This window comes from Chrysochloris asiatica, unplaced genomic scaffold (genome assembly GCF_000296735.1).
Source record: "Chrysochloris asiatica unplaced genomic scaffold, ChrAsi1.0 scaffold00007, whole genome shotgun sequence".
In the NCBI taxonomy this organism is placed as follows: domain Eukaryota; kingdom Metazoa; phylum Chordata; class Mammalia; order Afrosoricida; family Chrysochloridae; genus Chrysochloris; species Chrysochloris asiatica.
The window spans coordinates 37,401,362-37,427,474 of record NW_006408525.1 but is presented as its reverse complement, the minus strand read 5'-3'; the positions used below and the strand labels follow the sequence as shown (position 1 = coordinate 37,427,474).

At 43.9% G+C, this 26,113-nt stretch overlaps 1 protein-coding gene across 1 annotated transcript in view; it reads left to right on the top strand.

Moving 5' to 3' along the window:
* PRKCA (protein kinase C, alpha) overlaps nucleotides 1–26,113 on the top strand; it is a 532,565-nt gene that overhangs the window by 400,356 nt on the left and 106,096 nt on the right. The window contains exons 6-7 of the mRNA XM_006833598.1: nucleotides 22,241–22,397; nucleotides 24,050–24,184. Coding sequence (XP_006833661.1) covers nucleotides 22,241–22,397; nucleotides 24,050–24,184 — 292 coding nt within the window. The remainder of the gene's footprint in view (nucleotides 1–22,240; nucleotides 22,398–24,049; nucleotides 24,185–26,113) is intronic.

Genomic DNA, 26,113 nt, shown 5'->3' with positions numbered 1-26,113 from the left:
CACCTCCTAAGACCTCATGTGGGAATGGGGTTTCCACTCAGTGGGTGGTCCTTGATCTATGGATCTAGGGTGCTGGCTGCCGACCTTTCTGGTTTCTTTTTTTACTCAAATGTTTGGCTGATTCAGTGTCTACTAGTTCAGTTACTAGTTCACAGTGAGTTAATTGGCAAAGTACTACTAGATGATACCCAATTAACCTCTGAAATCAATGATTCTGGGGCTACCATCTTGGTGAAGATGAAAGACTACAGACTAGCCTTCAGTATGGATTACATCTCAATATTAAAAAATGAAAGAAAGAAAAATCCTTACAAACTGGACCAATAAGTAACATCATGAAGGGAATATTGAATTTGTCAAGGATATCCTTTTACTCAGGTCTACAATGAACACTCATGGAAACAACAGTCAAATCAAACGCAGTAGTACGTTGGGCAAATCTGCTACAAAAGACCTCTCTAAAATGTTCAAAAGCCAGCGTGTCACTTTGAGGACTAAGGTTCTTGACTCAAGCAGTGGTATGTTCGGTCACCTCATTGTCGTTGTTGTTAGGTATTGTCGAATCAGTCCCACCCTATATACAGCAGAGCCTGGTCCTGTGCCATCCTCACAATTACTGCCATGCATGAGCCCCATTGATTCTGCCACTGTGCCAATCCATCTCGTTGGAGGTCTCTCTCTTTTTTCTGTCCCTGTACTTTACCAAGTATGACATCCTTTTCCAGGGACTGGTCCTTCCTGATAAATATTTCCAATGTATGAGAGATGAACTCTGGCCATTTGGGCTTCTAAGGAACATTCTGGTTGTACTTCTTACAAGACAGATTAGTTTATTATTCTCATAGTCTGTGGTACCTTCAATAAACTTCTCTAACACCACAACTGTAATGCATCAGTTTGTCTACTGTCTTCCTTATTCATGGTCCAACTTTCACATACATAGGAAGCTATTGAAGATACCATGACTTGGGTATATACTTTCTGGTGCACCTTTGTCCTCAAACTGATGTCATTGCTCTTGAACAGTTTGAGGAGGTCTTGTGCAGTAGCTTGGCCTATTGCAATCTGTTCTTGGCTTCCTTGACTGCTGCTTTCATGCATGTTGATGATGGATCCAAGCAAAACAAGATCTTTGACAGCTTCAACTATGTTCAGAAGTAGTCTATCTCTCCTTCTTCTGAGTCTTTCTCAGTCTGGAAGCTCAGCTGAAACCTGTCCACCATGGGTGACCTTTCCAGCATTCAAAGTACTGGTGGCATAGCTTCCAGCATCACAGCAACACACAAGCCACCACAGTGTGACAGACTGACAGATGAGTGGTGGATTCACCTCATATGCTTGTGAAAGTTGACGATGAATAAAGAAAATCCAAGATAAATTGTTGTTGTTGTTGTTGTTGTATGCCGTCAACTTGGTTCCGGCCCATAGTGATCTTGTATAGGGTTTCCAGAATCAGCTAGTGAGTTTGAACCACTGACCTGGCAGTTCAAACCAACTTTGCAGTCCAGCACATTAACCTACAGTGCCACACCAGGACTTCTGTTGTAAAGTACCATCGAGTCAATTCTGACCCATAGCAACTCTGTGTAGTGTTTCCAAGGAGTAGCTGGTGGGTTTGAACTGTTGATATCGCAGCTCAAACTGACCTTTCAGTCGAGTGCATTATCCTGCAGGGCCATACCAGGACTCCCAAGATGAATTCATGCCTTTGAATTACAGTGTTGTGGAAGAGTATTGAATATACAATGAATGCCAGAAGAGCCAACAAATCTGTTTAGGAAGAAGTACAGCCAAGAATATTCCTTAGAAGACAGGGTGTCAGGACTTTGTCTCTCCTACTTTGGACATGGTATCAGGAGGGACCAGTCCCTGGAGAAGGACATCATGCTTGGTACAGCAGAGGATCAGTGAAGACGAGGAAGGACCTTCATAAGATGGATTGACACAGTGGCTGTAACAACGGACTCACGCATAGCAAGGATTATTAGACTGTGTTTCATTCAACTTGAAGCTCTAACAACAAGAACACCTTGGTTATTTCACTGGTTTAAAAGTTTTACAGCCAAAGTTCTAGCTCAGCCCCCACGCATTTCTTTTCACAATTTGCTCTCACGTTAACTACATGTGGGGTGGTGGTTGCCTCATAGTGGTCTAACGTTTAGACAGATGGACCAGTCAGAGAGAGTTCCCAAAGATGATAAGGATGTCAGATTTTTGTTTTAAACTGTGGTTGAGATGATAAAAGGCTTGGTCAGGTGAGAATCTCTTGGTCCTGACATCACAAGTATAATTACTGCTGATCTTTGGCTTGGACTCACAGATGAAAGAGTGCAGTGGGTAACAGGTACAAGGACTGGGAGAAAATAAAGGGCCAATTATTTTGATTCTCTCTGGAGACCGTTGTGTTTCAGGCACAAGTACTCAGAATCTCTTTTCCACGTGAAGCCCTAATGAAAAAAACCAGATGCTGGTGAGTTCATTCAAACTCATGATGGACCTGTGTGTGACACAGTAGAACATGACCCTGATACATATGTCCCTCAGTGAGCCTGTCCATCCTTAGTGGTAGTATTGTAGTGACACATATTGATGGAGCCCTGGTGTGGCGCTGTGTGTTTAATGCGCTGGACCACAAGGTCGGTTTGAACCACGAGGTTGGCAATTCAAACTCACCAGATGCTGCTTGGAAACCCTATACAGGGTCACTATGAGTCAGAACTGACTCAGCCCTCTGCAACAAACAACAACATGCTTACATAAAAACAAGCTGGCCATTTTAGCCACTTCTCCTGTACAATTTAGTGACCTTAACTACCTTTGCCATGTTGTATTACCATCACCATTATTAACTTCCAAATGGTTTTCATCACCTGAAATAGAAACTCAGCATCTCTCAGCAGTGCCCCCCAGAAGCACTAATCAAACTTTGTCTCCGGCTAAGAATGGATAGGAGCGATTGGATTTTGCAGGATCAGTCAGGAGGTCTGGTCACTCTGCCTCACTTTGGAACTGTTCTTGCTGACCAGCTTCAGGCTCTGTGCTCAGCCAAAACACTCCCTTTAGGGTAGATGCCTGGCAAAAACCACCAAGAGGTGGGGCTTCCTCAGGCAAGCTTGTTGGAGTTGGGTGCCGTCGAGTTGATACCAATTCATAGCAATCCCATGTGATAGAGTAGAATTTCCCCGTAGTTGTTTCTGGACTGTAATCTTTATGGAAGCGGATCGCCTCTTCTTTCTCCCCTGGAACCACTGGGTAGGTTCAAACCGCCAGCCTTTTGATTAGCAGCCAAGCACTTAGCCACTGTGCCACCAGTGCTCAGAGCTGGTAGGAACTAATTTGTGATTCGAGCCAGCCTCAAAGGATTAAGCACTGACTTCCCTTGTATGAAGAAGATGGAAAGAAGTTTGAGTTCATTGAACTTTGTCTCTTGAGGACTCAGTTATTTCAGGGGAAAATTTTAAGAATAAAAACAAAGAACCAGGAAACATTTTTGTCATCGTCGACCACAGTGATGTGAATGCTTATGATTTTATTAGCAACTGCCTCGGAGCCAGGGCTGATTTAATTTAATTTAATCTCCTTGGTTATTTTCAGTTCAGCTTAGTCTATTTTAAGCACAGATGAAGGGGAAACATTTGGAGCCAGGGGAGGGATTAGGGATAAGCATCTTCCACAGCTCCTTGCTCCCTACTTACTCAAGCTTAGCCTGTCTTGAGGAAAAGCAAGTGCTTCCTGGCGACAGGTCAGCCAGAGGAGAGTCTCCCACTTCTCCTTCTCCTTCTCAGCTTTGTTCCTCTGAAAACAGCTGGGGGAGGTGGGGAGAGGCAGGGAATACTAATTATGCAGCCAGAGATACAAACAGAGCCATTCCCAGGAGGCCAAGAGACAACTGAATAATGGTTCTTCCATGGCCCTCTAGGCCGCCTTGCAGCACAAGCCTGTCCCTTGTTCTCCTATAACTTTTGGATGCTCTCCGATTCGAGTTTGGAAGGCAGGAGTGTTAGAGTCTCCAAATTCAGGGTAGGTCATCTGGGGGAATATGCTAGAGGCACCCTCAATGAGACCCCAGGACCCAGAACTGTGCTCCTAGGCCACCTCCCCATCCTGTTCTCAGTGCCTCGAACCATTTGCATTTCTTTGGTACCCAGAGTGATTCAGAACAAGAGAGATTCATCATAGTTTCATTTGTCAGTTTAGGATGTGCAAAGTTATACAAAAAGAGGTAGCAAAATCCAATCCCCACTGGACCATTCTTTTTATGTGCCCAGGCCCCTTATAGGTCTCATCCGCTATGTCCAGTACCTACCTATGTGCCCAGTGCACACGAGTGAGGTAGCTGGTTGTTCCTTCTGGATGCAACTAATAACAACAGTAGCTGGATTGTTGTTGTTAGTGCTGTAGAGTCAGTTCCAACTCATAGTGACCCTGTAGAGGGTTTCTGAGGAGCCACTGGTGAGTTTGAACCACCAGTCTTGCAGTTACTTGTTCTGAGCCAGACATTAAGACAGGGTTTATTTGCATAGTACAGTTCTTACTTGGTAAAACTCTTACTGCCCCCACTTTATACACAGATGAGGAAACTGGACCCTAGAGGGTTTCGGGGAATAGCCAGGTGACAAGGTGGGGCTAGAACTTGAATCCAGGCAGAATGCTTCTAGTCTGCGTCCTGGGAGTTTTCATGATGGCGTGGCCAGAAGGTTTGGGGGCAGGCTGTTGTGTGCTCTGTGTGAAGATGCGCTGAGAAAATTCCTCATTGGGGGCTGAATGGAGGATGGTGAGAGGTGGTCTCAGGCAAATCAGATTCCCTCCAGGGCCTACTAAGTTAGTGGAATGGGCTTTAAAACCACTCATTCCTCCATGCCAGGCTTCTCAAAGCTGGTCCCACCCCAGGCTTCCTAAAGCAGAGTCTCCAAGCTGGACTCTGGAGATGGGTGACCATAATGGCTGCTCCAAGGTGGTTATTGGGCACAGTCACATTTGAGCACTGCAGACCTGGGTGTTTCAAGTTCCAGCCTTGCATGAGGTTGTATTTGTTTGAAATAAAAGCCAAAAAGTATATATATAAGCTTGGGGTATGGATGGGTAGGGGGCAGTTATGAAAGCCAGTGTGTTCCATTACCCTAAGTGGGACATGCAGCTGGAAGCAGTTGTTGTAGTGTTAGGTGCACAACAGGATGAAACACTGCCCAGTCCTGTGTCCTCTTCATAATGGTTGTTACACTTGAGCCCATTGCTGCTGCCACTGTGCCGGTCCATCTCATTGGGGGTCTTCCTCTTTTTCTCTTTACCAAGCACTATGTCCTTCTCCAGGCACTGGTTACTCCTGATAACATGTTCAAAGTGTGAGAGACTCACCATCCTGCTTCTAAGGAGCACTCTGGCTGTACTTCCAACACACATTTGTTTGTTCTTCTGGCAGTCCATGGTACTTTTAATCTTCTCCGCCATCATAACTCAAATGCATCAATTTTTCTATGGTCTTCCTCATTCACTATTCAACTTTCACATACACATGAAGCTATTGAAAATACCATGGCTTGAGTCAGGTGCACCTTTCTTCTCAAACTGACATCTTTGTTCTTAAAGAGGTCTTGTGCAGCAGATTTGCCTAATGCGATACGTTGTTTGATTCTTGACTGCTGCTTCTATGAGTTTTGATCGTGGATCCAAGCAAAATGAAGTCTTGGGCAACTTCAGTCTTTTCTCCATTTATCATGATGTTGTGAGGATTTTTTGTTTTCCCTACATTGAGATACAATACACGCTGAAGGTTGTGATCTTTGATCTTCATCAGCAAGTATTTTAAATCCTCTTTACTTCCAAGCAAGCAAGTTTGTATCATCTGCGTATCGTTGGCTGTTAATGAGTCTTCCTTCAATCCTGATGTCACGTTCTTCACATAATCCATCTTCTCGGATAATTTGCTTAGTATACAGACTGAACATGGTGAAAGACTATAACCCTGGCACACAGCTTTCCTGATTTTAAACCATTCCATATCCCCTTATTCTCTTGATGTATGTACAGGTTCCTCATGAGCACAATTAAGTACTCTGGAATACTCATTTTTCTCAGTGTTATCTACTGTAGTCAAGACACAGGAGAAGACAAATCATAATGAAGCCATTGTATTGATTTGTCATGTATAAGTCTCGTCCCATAGACAGAAGTAGCAGAGAGCCACTTGGGTCGTGCATTCTGTCCCTGAAGACAGACCTGGGAATGCTGCCCAGTGAACATGGAGTTATAACAAGGGGATTAAACCACTGTCTAATGGCATCAGGCCAAGATTGAACATTCCTTTTACAATCGGGAGAGCTGTGCTTCTGAGGCCAACAAAGAAGTCAGAGGCGCTCAGACTTCCTCCCCCTGGGCCAGTCTTACAGAGACTGCCAGTGTTGGCCTTGGTGGCTCTTCACACTTGCTGCTTATTTCAAAGTCTCCATCCTGGATACAGACTGGTCTTACCAGCCTATGAACTGAACCCTCTGCTTCTTTCACGAGGCTTTGTGAAACTCTGATGTGAGCTAGGGTTGATGGATCCAACAGGAACGGGGACTCACCTCTTTGTGACTCCAGTAACCAACAAGTCACCTTGTCTTAATGCTTAGCAGGAAGACTTTCTCCCAGCATCTAACTTTCTACTGCTTGATAGATCAGGATGAAGCAACCTGAAGTTAGTGTTTCCCTGAAAGCAGCTGCTTCACTTCAGATCCATGGATGCAGCCTCATCCCATTCTCATCCCTAACTCAAGTGAGTCAGATAGTCCCCCAAACCAGTCAAAACTCCGTGTCTGTTTTCTGCTGTAGAGAGTGCTCTGTCATCTTCTCCAAGGCATTGTATAACCTCTCAAACTTAGAAATGTGTTTCTAAAGGAAGGACCGTAAGTAGGACTTCAACTACCTGGACTCCAGACTAGAAACTGAACTTTGAACATAAGTCATGCCGTGGAAGCCAGGGCAGGAGCATGTGCTACGGGAATAAATCAACTGAAGCTGAAACTAGAACAGCGGAAGTTCCCTAGTCCAACCAACACGCTTGCTTTCCAGGCAAATTGTACTGCTCACTGGGAGAATGCTGTGACTCTCAGCGGCCCACAAATGCCTTTAGACAGTTAGAAGAAAAAATAAATGAAATCTCACCTCACACTCTTCACCAAAATAAATTTTCAAATGGATTTGAAAGTGAAATGTCAAAAAGATACAAAACAATAGAAGGAAATCTAAGTGAATATTTAGCTATGCTCAGAAAGGGAAGCCTTGTCTGAACATAACAAAAAACGAAGTCAAAAAGGAAAGTTTGACAGACTTAACTATATGAAAAATTAAACACCTGCATTTCTAGAAGGCTGGTGAATGAAATCTAAGTCCAGCTTACAGCAAATATGGAAAAAAGGCTATTAGCATTCACCTCCAAAGGGCCTTCCAGCTCAGCAGGAAAATTCATTAACAACCTGTAGGGAAGTTGAACAAGAAAAAGGAAACACACATGACCAAAAAGCTATATGGAAAAAAGTTTTAACCTCAGAAGCAATCGAGGAAGCCACAATTAAAATGGGAAGTTTCGTTTTTCATATAAGACCCCTTGATAGGACTTTGGTATAACTTTGAGAGGTGTGGCACTATAGGATAACACTAGACTTCAAACCATAGGGTCAGCGGTTCAAACCCAGCAGCCGCTTCTTGGAAACCCTGTACGGGGTCACTATGAGTCAGAACAGACTTGATGGCTCTTAGCAACAGCAATTTACTCAGATATGTCAAGAGTCTTGATTGGTTTTGTACCCTTTGAAATATTCCTAAGACTGTATCCCTAAGGAAAAAGCAGAAATCCAGATGACTATTTTGACATAAAGATAATCCTTTGTTACTTTATTTGTAGAGATATAGGGAATTTTAAACTACATGTTGTTGTCGTTTTGTGCCATGGAGATAGCTCAAAACAGGAGAATGATTAAATTAATTCTGATAAAGCCACAGAGTGGGATGTTAGACACTTAACATGTTTGTGTACTAAAGGCAGAGTGTAAAACTGTATTCATACTATGGTAAGATTTCTATAAAAATAGATCTTTCAATATAAATACACAGAAGAAAGAGACTAGCAGAAAAAAAAGACACCAATATGCCAAGTGATTGTGACTATGAAAGTGCAGGTGAATTTCATTTTCTTCTTTATATTTTTATGTATTTAAGTTTTTTTTTACAATGAGTGCATGCGTTACTCATATGATAATGATAATCTCTTAAACACCTTCCTTTGCTGTTTATACAAATCCGTTTGGGTCTCTCATAACGTAGAAAATATTGTTCCTTTCATAGCCAAGTTCCATTTCCTCTCAGAAAGTCAGGGCGACACAACTTTAATGGAAGTTTATCTTTTCTCACGAACAATAAAGAGAAGTGAAATATTTATAATTTTTTGCCAAGGACTCCTGTTACCTCTTCTCATCCCCTACCACACTCCTTTAATTTCTCTGTCACAAGCCAAAGAGTGGCTGACTCGCGTCCCTGGTATGTGAATAACCGTTGAATTTGCTGGGACAGAACGTATAGTCTCATCGCTAACCAGAGAGTGTCCCCAGTGAAGCAGAGCATTCAGCGCAGAGGTTTTTGTTTTGGCCATTTATTTACGAGGGGCCTTCGAAAAGTTTGTGGAAATATGGAATTGAAAGATAATGGAATTTCCCCACACGTCTTTGAAGCTCCCTCGTATGTATGTGTGTATTTTATTTTGTTGGTGTTGTTGTTGAGAAACACACCCATTCAACCATTGCTGCATGTACAGTTCAGTCACATTGATGACGTTCTTCAGTTGTGTGATGATTCTTACCCTCCTTTTCTGACTTGTTCATCCTCATTGACATAAACTCACTGTCCCCAAAAGCTCCTGTCTCATCTCTAAAGTAGCTGTTGCCACTTCAATCAAGGCAGACACTTTTTTTTACTAGTTAAGCTAGACTAATAGTTTGGCATTAAGAGGACTTCAGGGGATATTTTTGGTTTAAGTTTATCTCGGGACAATAATTTAAAGGATTCATCCAGTCCCCATGGCTCTGTCAAGTCTGAACTCTGTGAGAATTTAAAATTCTTTACTGAATTTTCTCCCTTTTGATCGGGGTTCTTTTATAGATTCTTTGGTCATGGTCGCTGGGCACCATCCAGTTCTTCTGGTCTCTTGGCGAAGGGAGCACTTGCTCGCAGAGGCAATTAACCACTCCATGCTCCATGGGTAGATTGTTTTAAAGTGTGTTTTCTTGTGGGTCTGAATTCAGATTTGTTTATGGGCTATGTGTAGTGATAGCTGAGCAGGTGAGTTTTTAGTGTATTTCTTTTTTTTTTTTTTTGCCTTTCAGGAGGCTGAGAGTGGGGAAAAGGCAATAAAGAAACACAGGTCTCCAAATTTGTGGGTGATTTTTTATTAACATGCAAGAGAAGGTATCAGAAATTCTATAGGTTTCAAAAACACAGGCTGTATCAACCAACACAGTGAAACTAAATACAATAAGGTGAACAACACCAAGACTCCCAGTGGGTGAAAATTGTTACTAGGTACATAAACCTCAGACTATTGTTACTCCACCAAAAATTGTTTATTCTCATTGATGACACTTTTGTATTTTTATCCCGTGTCCTGGTAAGATGCTGTGGGATCAACACTGGACTCCTAACCACCAGGTTGGCGGTTCAAACCCACCAGCTGCTCCTTGGAAAACCCTATACAGAGTTGCTATGAGTCGGAACTGACTTGACAGCATTGAAAACATCACATGACAATTATTTCTCATGAGTCAATGCCCCTTCCAGAAAGAAAAGTCATATGTTCTTTTGTCTTTGTGAACACAGTGACCCTTTCTTTGAAGCATTAAATGTTTCTCACAAAGTGCTCCAGCTCCTTTGGTCTTGGCTTGTTTCCATTAAAAAGTCCTGTTTTTCCTTGTCCGAGAGCCCCTCCAAATGGACACTTTATGTACTGCAACCCAAAGAGGAGCCATTTCCAAGCTGTCCTTGCCCTGAGCTGACCCTCTAAGGGGAAACAAGGTAGGATGGGATGCAGCCCCATCCTCAAGTTGTGACTATCTATGGAGATGAAAGCCACACTTCAAGCTTTGGTCAGTTTCTAGAGTTGGAACCTCCATGGGCTGGGCTGGCATATAGTGGAAGGTCAGAGAAGATGGGATCTTGTACCAAATTGAAGGGCTAGAACTCTGGGATAGATGGAGAGGGATAGAAGCCAAAGATGAGACTGCTTGCCCTTGTAAAGATTCTTGGTCTCAGAACCCACCCTCCATAAGGTGTCTATGAGATAGAATTAACTTGATGGCATTGGGTGTGAGGTTTTTGTTTATTTGTTTATTTGGTGATCAGTTGGATGTAGTAAAATAGTTAACATATGTAATCACCCATCAGTCAGAATCCATGCCTCCTCCTAAGAAAAGCCACCATGATGTGTCGGCTGAATGTGGACTAGAGTATGGGTGGACCCTAAATTGTAGATAGAAAGGTTGAAGCAGCAATTCCCATATTGAAAACCTCAAAATTACTATAACAAAGTGTCTCTTGAGCTCTGCTTGAAAATCTTTTACTTCTCATTTGTGGAAGAAGAATGTGGCTTTATCTCCGCTGGCTGAACAGTTCTGTTGACTGTGGGCCATCACCAGGATGAACGCTCTCATCCTAATAGCTCTTCACTCTTACATGTTTGAGAAAGGTTACGTCCTCGCGGCATTAGGAGCCCTGGTGGTGTGATGGCTAAGTGCTCAGCTGCTAGCTGAAAGGTTAGTGGTTCAAACACACCCGGCAACTGCGCAGAAGAAAGACCTAGCCATCTGAAAGATGACAGCCTAGAAAGCCCCGTGGGGCAGTTCTGTCCTGTTACACAGGCTCGCTATGAGTCAAAAGTGGATCCAAAGGCACCCAACAACAACATGTCAGATTGAGCTGGACCGTGAATGGGCACCCGGACACCCACATTCACCTTATCTTCCTTCCATCCACCTCCTACTGGGCATGCCCAGTCAGCTCTCCCTCCCCCAGGTCTCTCCCATCCCTGCCACATCAGGAATCATCTGCTCCATTTGCTTCCAAGTTCTTAAAGTTTGTGGGGACAGAGGACAGTCCCTCAACCCATAGAGCACCAGCCTGTCCAGGCCCAGAGCAGAGGTTCTCAGCCCAGGAACCATGAGCGTCGTCTAATTGTCAAAACTAAAGGGATTCATGGATAACAGACAATGAAGAATCCCTGGCTCAGAGTAGGTTAGCATGTTTTTGTCCCCCGAGTGTTTTAGGATATACTTGTTCTCCCGGGTAACTTGGTGCATCAGGAATATGACATGGGAGCTGTACGCCTTCTGTAGTGTCCATCTGTGCCAACCCGATGGCCTGTAGCCATGCTGGTGCTGGCTCCACCCTCAGTAGGGCTTGTCTGTCCATGGGGTTTGAAAGGTTCCGAGTCAGATCCTCTCATCCCGGAAACCTGCCTTATTGCTAGACAGCTTGGCCGCCCCCGTAACATGGCGTGTGCAGGCCCTTTGGTAAACCCTGTTCCGGAAGCAAGCTGTCTCTCCACCAGTCTTCCCATCGACGTTTGCTGAAGAGTTCTGACTCTGGGTGCAGAACTGGCTGATAGTGACGGGAGGGAACTGGCAGCTTCTTACACCAGCTTCTCCTCGGCAGCAGCATCAGAAGAGCCCAAAGTAAAGACAAAAACAAAACTTAAGAACAGAGTGTTCTTCCTTATAACGTAACCAGGAACATGTACTCTAAGAGAGAACACAAGAACTTTGTGGTGTGGCTAAGCCACATCATTGTACAGAGCCAGCAGTGTGGGTGGTTGTCCTTTTTCTGTCCGATTCAGCCCATCATTCCCTGGAGATGTTCTTGAATGGAGCAGCTGGGCGATTAAGAGGCCAGCTTTCTCAGCAGCTCAGGCCCTGTACTCTGCAAAGCTCAGATAAGTTAACCAGGAAGCAAAGGGGTAGTAACTTCCATGCAGGGCTTTCTACTAGTCGGTCCGCTTTTCTGTGCCTCAGTGCTAATGGGTGTACGTTCCCTTAAAATTCTAATGTCTCAAACAACAAGTTGTGTAATTAAAAACCATTCCAGCACCAACAGTCAAGGCAAAGGAAGACACTGAGGAGCACAAGAGCTAAAAGCACCAAAGGTCAATGGTGTCACTTGCACAATTGTGCAATGACAGTAATAACAGTAATGTCTGAGAGGACGTATAGACTAACGTGCAAGCAGAACAGGTGTGGGAAGGTAAGTGAGACGACACCCACAAATAAACGTGTGTGTGTATACACCACTTGTCTGGTAGTTTGCCCTGCTATGGTAGCTTGCATGTTGCTGTGATGCCGGAAGCTATGCCATGGGTATTTTAAATACCAGCAGGGTCACCCATGGTGAACAGGTGTCAGCAGAGCTTCCAGACTAAGACAGACTAGGAAGAAGAGGTAGCCTACTTCTGAATATTGAGCCACAGAAAACCTGTGACTAACTAGAATATTGTCAGACATAGGTACCAGAAGTTATGGTGCTGGAGAAGAATATTGAAAGTACCATGGACTGCCAAAAAGAACAGACAAATCTGTGTTGGAAGAAGTACAGCCAGAGTGCGCCTTAGAAACCAGGATGTAAATAAAGACTTTGTCTCTGAAACTTCAGACATTATTAACAGGAACCAATCCCTGGAGAAGAACATACTTGGTAAAATAGAGGGCCAGTGAAAAAGAGGAAGACCCCTCCCCAACAAGATGGATTGGTACAGTGGTAGCGGCAATGGGCTCAAGCTTCACAACAGTCAGGAGGATGGCACAGGTCAAAGCAGAGCAACCAGTGGGAAGCAGAGCTTCAACCAGGAAGTAGACCTTCTTCTCCCATGTCAGTGTCTCAAACAATCCACTGTGGTCGTGGTGGAATAGTGTCTGTTCTCTGCCAGGGGTCAGTGAACTACAACCCAAGAGCCAGATTTGGCCCTCAGCCTATTTTTATAAATAAAGTTTTATTGGAACATAGCCAAGATCACATTGCCTCAGGCGTCTTCCCCTCTATAACAGCAAAGTTAGATGAAGATGGTGTGGCCTATAAAGCTAAACCTAGAAGATGCTGGCCCTTTAAGAAAGATGTTGTCCAACCTTAGTCCACACTAACAGGTTGCAGAGGTCACTTTCAAAGGAGGTTAATGCTCAGGCTTCAGAATCAAGACTTGGTTGCATTTTTGACTCCGTCACATGCTAAATGCCCCACCTTGAGGAAACAACTTAGCATCTCAGGCCCTTAGTTCTTCCCTCTGGAAATTGAGCATTTGAGCAGTTCTTTTACAGGGGTCTTGTGAGGATTAATTGAGTGAGTGAAAATCTGTTAATAAATACTGTGTGCTATTTTTTTAAATTATTATTGCAATGTAACCTACAGACCATTTGTAGGGACTTCAAAGATGGAAAAATTCCATTATCTTTTATTTCTGTTTTTCCAAGAATCTTTTGAAGACTCCTTGTACAATTCACTTTAAAAGTGCCCAGCCTATTGGATTTTTAGGGTAGTGACAAGATTACATAACCATCACCACTGTCTAACTCCAGAACATTTTCATCTTGCCAGCCAGTGGACCAACCCAAACCTCCCCTCACACCATTCATTTTCTCTCTGTGTGTAAATTCAAGAACGCTTGTCGAGTGAATAACTACAGGTCCCTGCACCCACCCAGTGTGGGCTCTCTCATACATGTCCACACTGACATTCTGAGCATTGTGTGGGGTAACGAACATGGTTTTGAAGACATTTGTGCTGTTTTGTGGAATGTTGTTTCAATATTTGTTTTGTGATGGTAAAATTTCTACATCAGTGCAGATTTACCCAACTCAGTTTTACACCCACTGCGGTCTCCTTTTCCCTCTGTGTTACCAGTGCACCATCTATCCTAGGATTCATGTCTGTAGCTGAGAGGAGGAGACAGACAGACAGAGGGTAAAGCACCATCCCTGTGTATGACTGGGCAGAACTTTCCCTTGTGGCCACTTTCATCCCCAGGCCACCAGGTGCATGGGACCCTAGGTCATGGTGACAGCTTTTCTATTGATTTTTAGGCAGATAATCAGCTTATCTGAGGTCTGGTGTGGGCTCTGTAGTTAGTGCACATCCACATTTCTTTTACTGTTGATGAATTCAACAAGGAAAAGTCTATTTTTTCTGAAGTGTCAGTGGATGTAACGGTGTTAGGTGGGATTGGAGGATTGTGTTGACTCTTAGTTTTGCTTCCAGGCAAGGGTGGAGTAGGAGTGGGGGGGGCTCTGGGTCAGCACCCACTGACCAATCCTGACATTTTCAGAAAACCTTTGGTTTGAACCTTTGTCCTTGTTGTTGGCTTTTAAGCGGAAACTATGAACAAGGAGTACTCTTAGTAAAAACAGAAAGTTATTTTGTACAGCACAACAGATCGCTTGAACAGCCAAGCTGTCCTTGGATTTTGAGACACTGGACTTTTGAGCATTACTGAACAATGTCCCCACACAGTATGAGTTCTTTGATGGACAGGGTCACTGTGGGCCAGTGGACGCAAGTCTAGTCTACAGGCAAGGCGATATGCTACATCCTCAGCAAAGCTTTTCATTTGTGTGCTTCTGGAAAACTCCTTCATCATCTCTGCATGCCCTTTATTGGCCTGGCCCAGTACCCTAAGGCAACCTCACGATGAGATTGAAACTCTGCCAGGGAGACAGGGAGCTGGAATGTGGGGAGGCACTAGTAGGTTTAGGGATGCTCGTCATTATGTTACGCTCCTGGTAGGTGATGAGATAATAGGTGTTTGATTATACTGAAAAGTCTACGCTACATATCTTCTTTTACAGGAGCCCTGGTGGTACCATGGTTATAGCGCTTAGCTGCTAGCTCAAAGGTTGATTTGAGCCCACAAGAGAAAAATGTGGCAGTCTGTTTCCAACCTCGCCAACCCTAAGGGGCAGTTCTGCTCTGTCCTACAAGGTCACTAGGCATCAGAATCGACTTAACTGGGATGGGCAACTGGTTTCATAGTCTCTAAACATTAAATATTTTTTTAAAAGGATTGCATTAATTTTTTAATTTAGTCTTTATAAAGAATTCATTGTAATTTGGAATAATTGGGAACTGACCATTGAGCTCCAGTCTACGCTGGAGTCCTAGGAATTTCTGGACTTGAGAAACTTTCCCTTTAATACGTGTGGTTTCCTCACCCTGAGGAAATGGCTCCGTGTTGGTGGTGATGATGCTTGGTCATGACAACAGATACTTCTGTAACACACACAAGGATGCTAAGACCTTGTGTCTCATACTTTGGACATGGTTTTTGGGAGGGAGCAGTCCTGGAGAAAGGCATCAGGCTTGGTAAAGTAGGGGGTCAGTGAAAAAGAGGAAGACCCCCACAGAGATGAGTTGATACCGTTGTTACAACAGTGGGCTCTAACTTGGACATGATCGTGAGGCTGGCACGGGACGTGGTGTTGCTTCATCAACTCCACGGCACCTAACAACAACAAAACAACTGTGACTAATGGACACTCATGCTGGTCCAAACGGTTAACTCCTCCAGGAGCTAAATGAAAGGTCAGAGGTTTAAATTCAGCCCAAGATGATCTACTTCCAAAATATCAGTCATCGAAAATGCTACTGTGCAGCCCAATTCTACTCAGACACACATGGGGCAAGCCCGAGACAACTGGGTACTATTCAGAACAGTAGCAAGCATTCCATAACACTTCCTTTATTGCAGGCTATGGTCTAAAATCTCTACATTACCTCATCGAATCTTCATAGCAACTGTATGAGACAGGGCCCCGTTTTACAGGTGGAGGAACTGAGATGTTGGGTAACTTGTCCAAAGTGGTAGCGCAAGAATTTGAGCCTGGTTGCCCATGCTCTTAGTCTCTAACTTATTGCCTCCACCTTAAACAGAAGTTGGGCAGCATATGCAGTCCTGTCCAGGGCTTCGAGTCCCTGCCCTTTCTTGGATGCACGCTGGGCATTATCTCTTGACTGCAGTCATTTGCAGGTATGACTTGCCTCTCCTGGAGAAAGTCTGGCGGTCCCTCTGCCTGTCCAAGTCCACACCTCCGCATTCCCCATTAAGTATCAGAGTCACTGACTCATTCCTCAGACTGCACAGTTCCATCTACTCCAGGGCTCCTTTGGCTTAGGGTTCCCAATCTGACTAGAGCCATCCAGTCCCCCAGTTTGATGAGACAGCTCATATACCTGTGCACCCACTATTCTTCTTGAGATTTCATTCCTAAACATTTATTCAAAACCCAAAGGTTCTGGCGTCACCCAGTCACCTGTATCAGATGGGTACATTTCTCTATCATCACAGTCTTCCTTGAATGGGTATAATCCAGAATGGGGTCGAATCGTACAACCTTCCAACCTGGGCTGGCTTTTCTCAATGCTGGGCTTGGCAGCTGGTGATTTCAGAGCAGGCCTCTGAAGCCCAAAGATGGGAAGACTATAATTAGTATTCCATATTTCTGTCAGGTTCTGGGATGACAGAACAGACTCTCCATTCTGAAATGACCAGTTGCACAGAGCGGACATATTTCTTCAGTAGATGTGCCCTTCACACAAAGGCTGCAGAAATACGAGATGCCAGGGGACTTTACCAAGTTCAGCTGTGGGTCCCTGTGGGCAGACCCTGGGGAGAAGGTCAGAGCAGCTACATGTAAATGAGCCAGAAATGTGCCCCTATGATGTTGTGTTAGGGTCCTTCTGCCATTTGAAACCCTTGTTGTTTTTAAGTGCCATTGCTAAGTTCCCATTCATAGTGACCCTGTATAGGGTTTCCAAAGCTGCAAATCTGAATGAGAGCAGAAAAACCTCATCTTTCTCCCCCAGAGCAACTGGTAGACTCGAACTGCTGACCTTGCGGTTAGCAACCCAGCTTGTAATCTACGCTGCCAGGACTCTTTGTTCTCATTATAGCGACCCTTATAGGGTTTCTGAGGAGCAGCTGGTGGATTTGAACCTCTGACCTTGTGGTTAGCAGTCCAGTGCTGATTCTACAGTGCCACATTAGGACTGCATTGGCATTCCTAGATCTTAAAAAAAAAAATCCTCAGGAATTTACTTATCAAAGAGTGGTGCTTTCGTTGTTGTTTTTCAATCTTAATACTATGGGTAAAACAATTTAATTTATATAGAAAGTGAGAGAGAAGATATGAGCATGAGGTCTCTTCTTGGACCTACTGATGTTCTGAGGTTGTAGAATATCCCATGTCCTTCACATCCTCAAGGTTGGCATTGTCACCCACAGTGTTTCCCAGGCAGGGCACAGCCTTCAGTAGCACATCATGTGATTTCTAATAACGTTAAAAAGCATTAAATGACATGGTAAACAAGGTTTTATATTTTCTTTCAGTCTTAGTTGTAATGAAGGGAAGGAATGTCTGAGGCTAGAATATTCATAACAATGCAACATTTGTTCATTTCCTCTTTGTTGCTAAAAGAGATCACGCTTCCGGAAACTGCATCCAGCTAGAAATTAATAGCGCTGTTAGATTTTCATTGTGTTTACCTTTATGAGTACTTTTGTTTATGGCAAACAATCCTGTCTTTCCATTTATCATAGTGATATTTCCTTTTTAAATGTTGAATGATAAAAAGTGAGTCCATTTAAAGGAGGGGTGAGGAACCTTTATTTTGCAAAACTTTATAACATCCTTCAGTGGCTGTACAAAATTATCAACTTAAAATTTGGCCTACTGTATTTGGGCAACCATTTAATTAACTCACCCCTAAAAGGAGCTCTGGTAGCATAGTGGTTATGACTCGGGCTGCGAGCTGCAAGGTCAGCAGTTCGAAACTACCAGCCGTTCCGCGGGAGAAAGATGAGGCGTTCTGCTCCCGTAAAGATTAACAGCCTCGGAAACCCTGTACAGGGTCGCTATGAGTTGGAACCGACTCCACGGCACTTAACAATAACAACAATGGGATAGACCACCACTCATCTGTCAGTTTGTCCTACTGTTGTGACTTGTCTGTTGCTGTGATTCTGGAATCTATGCCACGGGTATTTTAAATACCAGTAGGGTCACCCATGGTGGACAAGTTTCAGCTGAGCTTCCAGACTAAGACAGACTAGGAAGAAGGAGAGACAGACTACTTCCGAATCTTTAGTGGCTGAAAATCTATGGGCAGCAGTAGAACACTTCCAGATAGCGCCAGAATATTGACTACTGAAACATGACCCAGAATGTGGTCAGATAGAGTGCCAGAAGATGAGCCCCTCAGGTTGGAAGGCACTCAGAATGCAACTAGGGAAGAGCTCCTCCTCAAAGTGGAGTTGACCGTGATGATGCAAATGGAGTAAAGCCTTCAGGGACCTTCATTTGTTAAAGTAACACAACTCAAAATGAAGAGAAACAGCTGTAAACATCCATTAATAATTGGAACATGGAATGTATGAAGTATGAATGTTGGAAAACAGGAAGTTGTCAGAAATGAAATGGCGCACGTAAATATCGAGATCCCAGGCATTAGTGAGCTGAGATGGACTGGTTTAGCCCTTTTGAATCTGACAATCACATGCCTTACTACGCCGGGGATGACAAATTGAAGAGGAATAGTATCCCTTTCATCATCAAAAGAACATATCAAGATCTATTTGAAGTGCAAAGCTGTCTGTGCTGGGATAATATCTATACTACAAGGAAGACCAGTTTATTCAAATTTACACACCAACCACTAAAGCCAGTGATGATGAAATTGAATAATTCTATCGATTTTTTGAGTCTGAAATGCACCAAAAATGCATTCCAGATGTATTGATACTTACTGGCGATTGGAATGCAAAGGTTGGAATCAAAGATGAAGGCTCAGTAGCTGGAAAATATGGCCTGGGTAATAGAAATGATGCTGAAGATCGCGTGATAGAATTCTGCAAGACCAATGATTCTTCATTGCAAGCACCATAAAAGATGTACTTCACATGATAGAATACACAGAAATCAAATTGACTACATCTGTGGAAAGAGACAGTAAAAAAGCTCCAAACAGTCTACCCCTAGCCAAAACAAGGCTAGGGGTAGACTATGGAACAGACCATCAATTATTCATATGTAAAGTTCAGGCTGAAGCTGAAGAAAATGAAAACAAGTCCACGAGAGTCAAAGTACAACCTTGAACATCTCCCACCTGAATTTAGAGATCATCTGAAGAGCAGATTTGTTGCATTAGAGACTAAAGACAGAAGACCAGAAGAGTTGTGGGATGACATCAAGAACATCAGACAGGAAGAAAGCAAAAGGTCATTAAGAAGATAAGAAAGAAGGAAAAGACCAAAATGGATATCAAAAGAGACTGTGAAGCTTGCTCTCCAATGTAGAGATGCTAACGCAAATGGAAGAAATAGAGAAGTAAAAGAGCTAAATAGAAAATTTCAAAGAGCAGCTTGAGAAGACAAATTCAAATATTACAAGAAAATGTGCAAAGACCTGGAGTTAGAAAACCAAAAGGGAAGAACATGCTCAGCATTTCTTAAGCTGAGGAACTGAAGAAAACATTCAAGACTTGACTTGCAATATTAACGGATTCTGTGGGCAAAATTGAAAGCATCAAAAGAAGATGGAAAGAATATACAGTCACTGAATCAAAATGAAATGGTTGATATTCAAACATTTCAAAAGGTAGCATGTGATTAAGAGCCACTGATACTAAAGGAAAAAGTCCAAGGTGCATTGAAGGCATTGGCAGAAAACAAGGTACCAGGAATTGATGGAATACCAATTGAAATATTTCAAGAAAGTGAGGCAGCACAGGAGGCACTCACTCATCTATGCCAAAAAATTTGGAAGACAGCTACCTGGCCTACTGCCTGGAAGAGATCCGTATTTGTGCCCATTCCAAAGAGAGGTGACCCAACAGGAAATGCAGAAGTCATTGGACAATATCATTAATGTCTTATACAAGTAAAATTTTGCTCAATAGAATCCAAAAACGGCTGCAAATATATATTGACAGAGAAGTGCCAGAGGTTCAAGCCAGATTCATATGAGGATGTGGAACGAGGTATATCATTTCTGATGTCAGATGAATCTTGGCTGAAAGCAGAGAATATCAGAAAGGTGTTTACCTGTGCTTTACTGACTATGCAAAGGCTTTTGATTGTGTGGATCATGACAACATTGCAGAGACTGTGTATTCCAGAACACTTAATAGTGCTCATGAGGAACCTGTACATAGGCCAAGAGGCAGTTCAAGCAGAACAAGGGAACACTGAATGGTTTTAAAATGAGGAAAGGTATGCACCAAGGTTGTATTCTTTCACCATAATTATTCAATCTGTATGCTGAGCACATAATCCAAGAAGCTGGATTATATGAAGAAAAATGTGCCATCAGGATTGGAGTAAGACTCGTTAACAACCTGTGATATGCAGATGATACAACTTTGCTTGCAGAAAGTGAAGAGGTCTTGAAATACTGATGAAGATCAAAAACTACAGCCTTTGATATGGGTTGCACCTCAATGTAAAGAAAACAAAACTCCTTACCACTGGACAAATAAACAGCCTCCATATAAATTGAAAAGATTGAAGGTTTTCGAGGAGTATCTAGTGGGTTTGAACTTAGCAGTCCAGTACTTCTCCCTCAGTGTCACACCAGGACTCTCCACCCCCTTAGAGGTAGTCATTTAAGTCGGAGCTTTGGGATTCTCCAGTGCAGTCTGGGTGGGACATGCCGAGTCCATACAAAGAAAGGTGATGCCTCTCATCTTCTGGAAGCTCCGGTGTGGACACGGTGCTGTCATCATCTGCATCTGGTCAGTTCCCCTTTCCTGTCTGCAGCATAACTGTTAGATAAGGTGTTTCAGTAACAAAATATATGCTGAATCTTTGAGTTACGCAGGATCACTATGAGTCGGAACTGACTCGACGGCACTTACCACCAATAACATAGATTTTAATAGTCTGTAGGGAGTCCTTGTGTGATGCTGTGGTTTAATGCACCAGACTGCAAAGCCATTTAAACCGCAAGGCCGGCGGTTCAAACTCACCATCAGCTCCTCGGAAACCCTATACAGGGTCACTGTGGGTCAGAATCGACTTGACGGCACTTCACAACAACAACAACAACAGGAGATATAGGTTCCCCTGGACTCTGGAAGTAGGAGAGGTGAGTGGAGGCATGGCAAACATCGTTTGTTGTTAGCAAATTGATTTCACTGGGTGAAACTTTTGAAAACACAGGGTAACCCAGAAAGGCCTAGTACCCTTCTTCTTAGAGCCGCATGCCCTGCCTCGCCCTCTGGATCCCTCTGCAGGTAAAATGCATTCCAACCTGTGGAAGCCACCCATCAGTGCACCCCACTTACACCTGACTTGTTCTCTACCAGAAAGGCAAGTCTTCGTCTTTTTTGGATTTCTTGGTCACATTATGTTGCCTCTTCTGAATGAACCTGAAGAAAAGTTTGTCAGGTCTGCCCCGTCGTTACCTGGTGTCCTGAACAACAGTGTGCACAGAATGATGAGAAAAACACCTTGGGGAGAGAGAGCCCTAGCAAAGAGCGTAGGAGTCTATGGTTTATGCAAAGGAAGGACTGCACTTGAACGTAAGTTATTCACTACATCCTCACCAAAACATAGGCCATACTTAAAAGGCTGGCCTCTCTGTACCAATGCAAAAGAATGACTGAAGTTTTGCACATTCACACCGCCAGGATGCACCCCACATTCAGTACCCACTAAAGCTGGCACCACTGAATGTTTCGTCATTTATTGGCTGTTAGACACGTCCCTGCCTGAGCCAACACGCACTGTAAGGGGAGCTCTAGCATCCCAAGACACAGTGAGGCAAAAACTGTGCACGACTCACGTCCCCTGGTCATGGAAGGGTTGGTGGCGGGGAAGGATGCATCTGTCGGTCATTCTGGAGCAGTACTGCCTGCTTCTCCTGGCATTCTCAGTCACAAGCAGATTCTGCTTCAACAGGTCTGGCCTGGATCCAGGTTTCTGACAAGGGCTAGGTGTTCCTGATGCTGCTGGCCCAGGACCACACCTGGAAGCCCAGGACTGTCCCACTCTCTCTAGCAGTGACAGCAGCAGGTGGCGTTTGTCGTGGTTCGTGTCAGAAGCGTCTGGTTCCTGCCTCGTCCCCACCCAGACACCCTTCCTGGTGCCTTTCTCTCTCAGCTCAGCATTGATTGACCACAGGACACTGAGCATTGCATGTCAGCCTTTTTTTTCTAACACATGATCTTTTTTCTGTTTTCACAGTACGAGATGCAAAAAATCTAATCCCTATGGATCCGAATGGACTTTCTGATCCCTACGTGAAGCTGAAACTGATTCCTGATCCTAAGAATGAAAGCAAACAAAAAACCAAAACCATCCGCTCAACACTGAACCCCCAGTGGAATGAGTCCTTTACATTGTAAGTTGTCTCTTCTCCACTGAATTACCTTCGTACACACCACACAACTGCCCACTTCACAGAGGTGGTTCATTACCACACCTCTTTATCCCTAAGACCTTCTCCACTGCTCTTACCACCCTGGTTGGATGGGTATTAACTCGGTTTACCAAGAAATTGCTTAATGCCGTCCCAAATTGGTGTGGTGCTGTGGATTAATGTGCTGGACCTCAAAGTTTGAACTGCACGGTCAGTGGTTCAAGCTCAACAGTCACTCCTTGGAAACCCTGTACAGGGTTGCTATGGGTCAGAACCAACTTGACGGCACTTAACAACAACAACAACAAAATTCTTTATGGATGCAGATTACCATATCTTTCTCCTGTGGATTTGAACCACCGACATTTTGGCTAGTAACCAAGCACTTAACTTCAGCCACCAGGACTCCCCAGGTCGAACCCAGAGCAGAAGGACTTCTTAGCTGAGTTCAGTTCAAATTGACAACTCACACGACTGTAGAATAGAAAATTTACTTTTTAGTCTTAAACAACAGTAACACTCTGTACATGCAGGGTGGGGAACCTTTTTTCTGCCAAGGACCATTTGGATGTTTATTACATCACTTAATATAAATGTATGTTGCTATGCAAAAAGCTCTGAGCTTTACTGAATTTTGAGCCCTGCCTGTACTTGCCTTGGCAGGGCCAGACCAAATGATTTCGCTTATACAGCCTGTAGGTCGGATGCTCCCCACCCCTGATTTAAAGTATTATGTTATTGTTAATGTGCCGTGGAGTCGGTTCTGACTCATCGTGACCCTGTACAGGGTTTCCGAGGCTGTAAATCTTTATGGGAGCAGAAAGCCTCATCTTTCTCCCACGGAATAGCTGGTAGTTTTGAACTGCTGACCTTGAGGTTCGCAGCCTGATTCATAACCACTACGCTACCAGAGCTCAGATGGTGGAAGGGAAGGAGGAGCTAGTGTTTGAAAGAGAGACGGCATAAACAAGCCAGCTTTTCAGAAAGCTCTCGCTGCAGCTGAACGGTCCTCTTTATAGGTTTGAATTCACGAAGCTGTCTGGCTGTGTACAGCCCGAAAGAGCACTCTTTATTTGTTTTGTTTATTTTTTATCTTTTTATTGTGAATTGAATGAAGATTCACAGAACAGATCATCAGTTATACATTCAACAAATCATAGACTTCATTTCGATGATGGCGTCCCCCCCATGTTCCTCCGGTGATCTGGAAGGGTAGTCTTGATTGCATACGAACAGAGCAGTGACCGGCAAACTTTGCTTTCAGTTAGCACGTGAGCCTTTAACCAGAGCTCAGCTCTACCCGGGCTCCTCTGTCAACATTTTAGATTAGATGAGCCACACGATCTCAGTCGCAAAAACATACTTCCACTAGTCTAGCTCCACAGCAGCTATAGATGTTGTGTAAACCAGTGGTCGTAGGTGTGTTCCAATAAACAGCCAGTGGGTCAGATTTGGCTCAAGGGCCGTAATTTGCTACCTCCTGGAGGAGAACTAGGGGCTGCTACTTTGTGAGCACGGATGAGCCCGCGGGAGAAAACTGAATATACCATTTTTCTGCCGTAAGCTCAGATCATAAGCATGTGGTCTCTCCCAAGAAACCATGATCAAACCTAGTGCGTGTGTTTTCTTTGCAGCAAATTAAAGCCTTCAGACAAAGACCGACGTCTGTCTGTAGAAATCTGGGACTGGGATCGAACAACAAGAAATGACTTCATGGGGTCCCTTTCCTTTGGCGTTTCTGAATTGATGAAGATGCCGGCCAGTGGATGGTAAGGGAGCCTCTTAGGTAGATTGCGTTTCTGTCTCCCCAGTGTTGATAGTCTTACCACATTAGAGCATTTAGAGATTCAGCATCTAGGCCCAGACAAGTCTCTGAGATAGCACCGAGTGGGTGATTATCTGGCTGAGCCCCACTGTGGTGCTGCGGGTTAATGCACTGGACCGCAAGGTCGGTTTGAACCACAATGTCAGTGGTTCAAACTCACCAGCCGCTCCTCAGAAACCTGGTACAGGGTGACTGTGAGTCAGAACCAACTCACAGTACTTAACAGCAACAATATATATATAACGTTTGGGAATCCTAGTGGGGTGCTGTAAGATAAGCATTGGACCACAAGGTTGGTTTGAACCACAAGGTCAGCAGTTCAAACTCATAAATTAATCCTCAGAAACCCTATACAAGATCGCTGTAAGTCAGAACTGACTCCATGGCACTTAACAACAAGAAGTCTCTCCAAAGGACACATTTCACAAAGCAGCTTGACTAGAGGTGGAAGAAGAGGAGGTGGGAAACTTGTGGGGTTACTGAGCTGTGTGCTAGGGAAAACACGGAGACCCCAAATTCACACATCTTTTATAGACAGTCTTTAATTAAGCCTTAAATAAGACCAAGATGAAACACTGACAGTCATCAGATGAGGGGACCCCTCAGCATGAGTAGAATGGAATCCAGTGAGTTCATGGCCAGAGAGCTGATTAGAGTCCATGGGAGACAAAAGAAATCATCCCAAGATCATGCTTGGTGGCAGGTCAGCTCATCCTTGTTGCTACAGCAGTCGGGGAAAGACTGTGATTGGGATGTGTCCAGAGCTACAGGTTTGAAAAGCTTACAGGACTGGTTCTGCTAGGCGGAGCATGATACATAACCAAGTGGTCCTGGGGTCCAGTCCAGGACCACAACTTTGAACTTCAACTCAATAAATCATTAAGGATGGTGGTGGTGTGCCGTGGGGTCAAATCCGACTCAGAGGGACCCTGTGTAGAGTTTCCAAGGCTGTAAATCTTCACAGAAGCAGAAAGCCTTATGTTTCTCCCAAGGGTGGAATGGCTGGTAGTTTTGAACTGCTGACGGTGAGGTTAGCAGCCCAGTTCATAACCACTACACTACCACTTGTCTGTCAGCTTGTCATACTGTGGTGACTTGTGACTTGCTGTGATTCTGGAAGCTATGCTACCAGTATTTTAAATACCAGCAGGGTCACCCATGGTGGACAGGTTTCAGACGAGCTTCCAGACGAAAACAGACTAGGAAGAAGGCGTGACAAACCACTTCCAAATATTTAGCCACTGAAAACCTTATGGATAGCAGAGAAACACTGTCAGATTTAGTGCCAGAAAATGAGCCCCTCAGGTTGGAAGGCACTCAAAATGTGACTGGGGAAGAGCTGCCTCCTCGGAGTAGAGTTGACTGTGATAACGCGAATGAAGTAAAGCACATGGGAGAAAAGCCCGCGGGACCTTCATTTACTGGTGAGACACAACTCAAAATGAAGAGAAACAGCTGTAAACATCCATTGAAAATCGGAACGTGGAATGTACAAAGTATGAATCTGAGAAAATTGGAAATTGTCAAAAATGAAATGGAACACATAAGCATCGATATCTTAGGCATTTGTGAGCTGAAATGGACTGGTATTGGCCATTTTGAATCTGACAACCACATGATTTACTATGCCGGGAATGACAGGTTGAACAGGAATGGTGTTGCATTTGTTGTCAAAAAGAACATATCCAGATCAGTCATGAGGTACAACGCTGTATGTGATAGGATAGTATCCATGTGCCTTCAGGGAAGCCCAGTTAATACCACTATTATTCAAATGTATGCACCAATCACTAAAGCCAGTGAGGATGACATAGAATAATTCTACCAACTTCTTCAATCTGAAATTGATCAAACATGCAATCAAGATGTATTG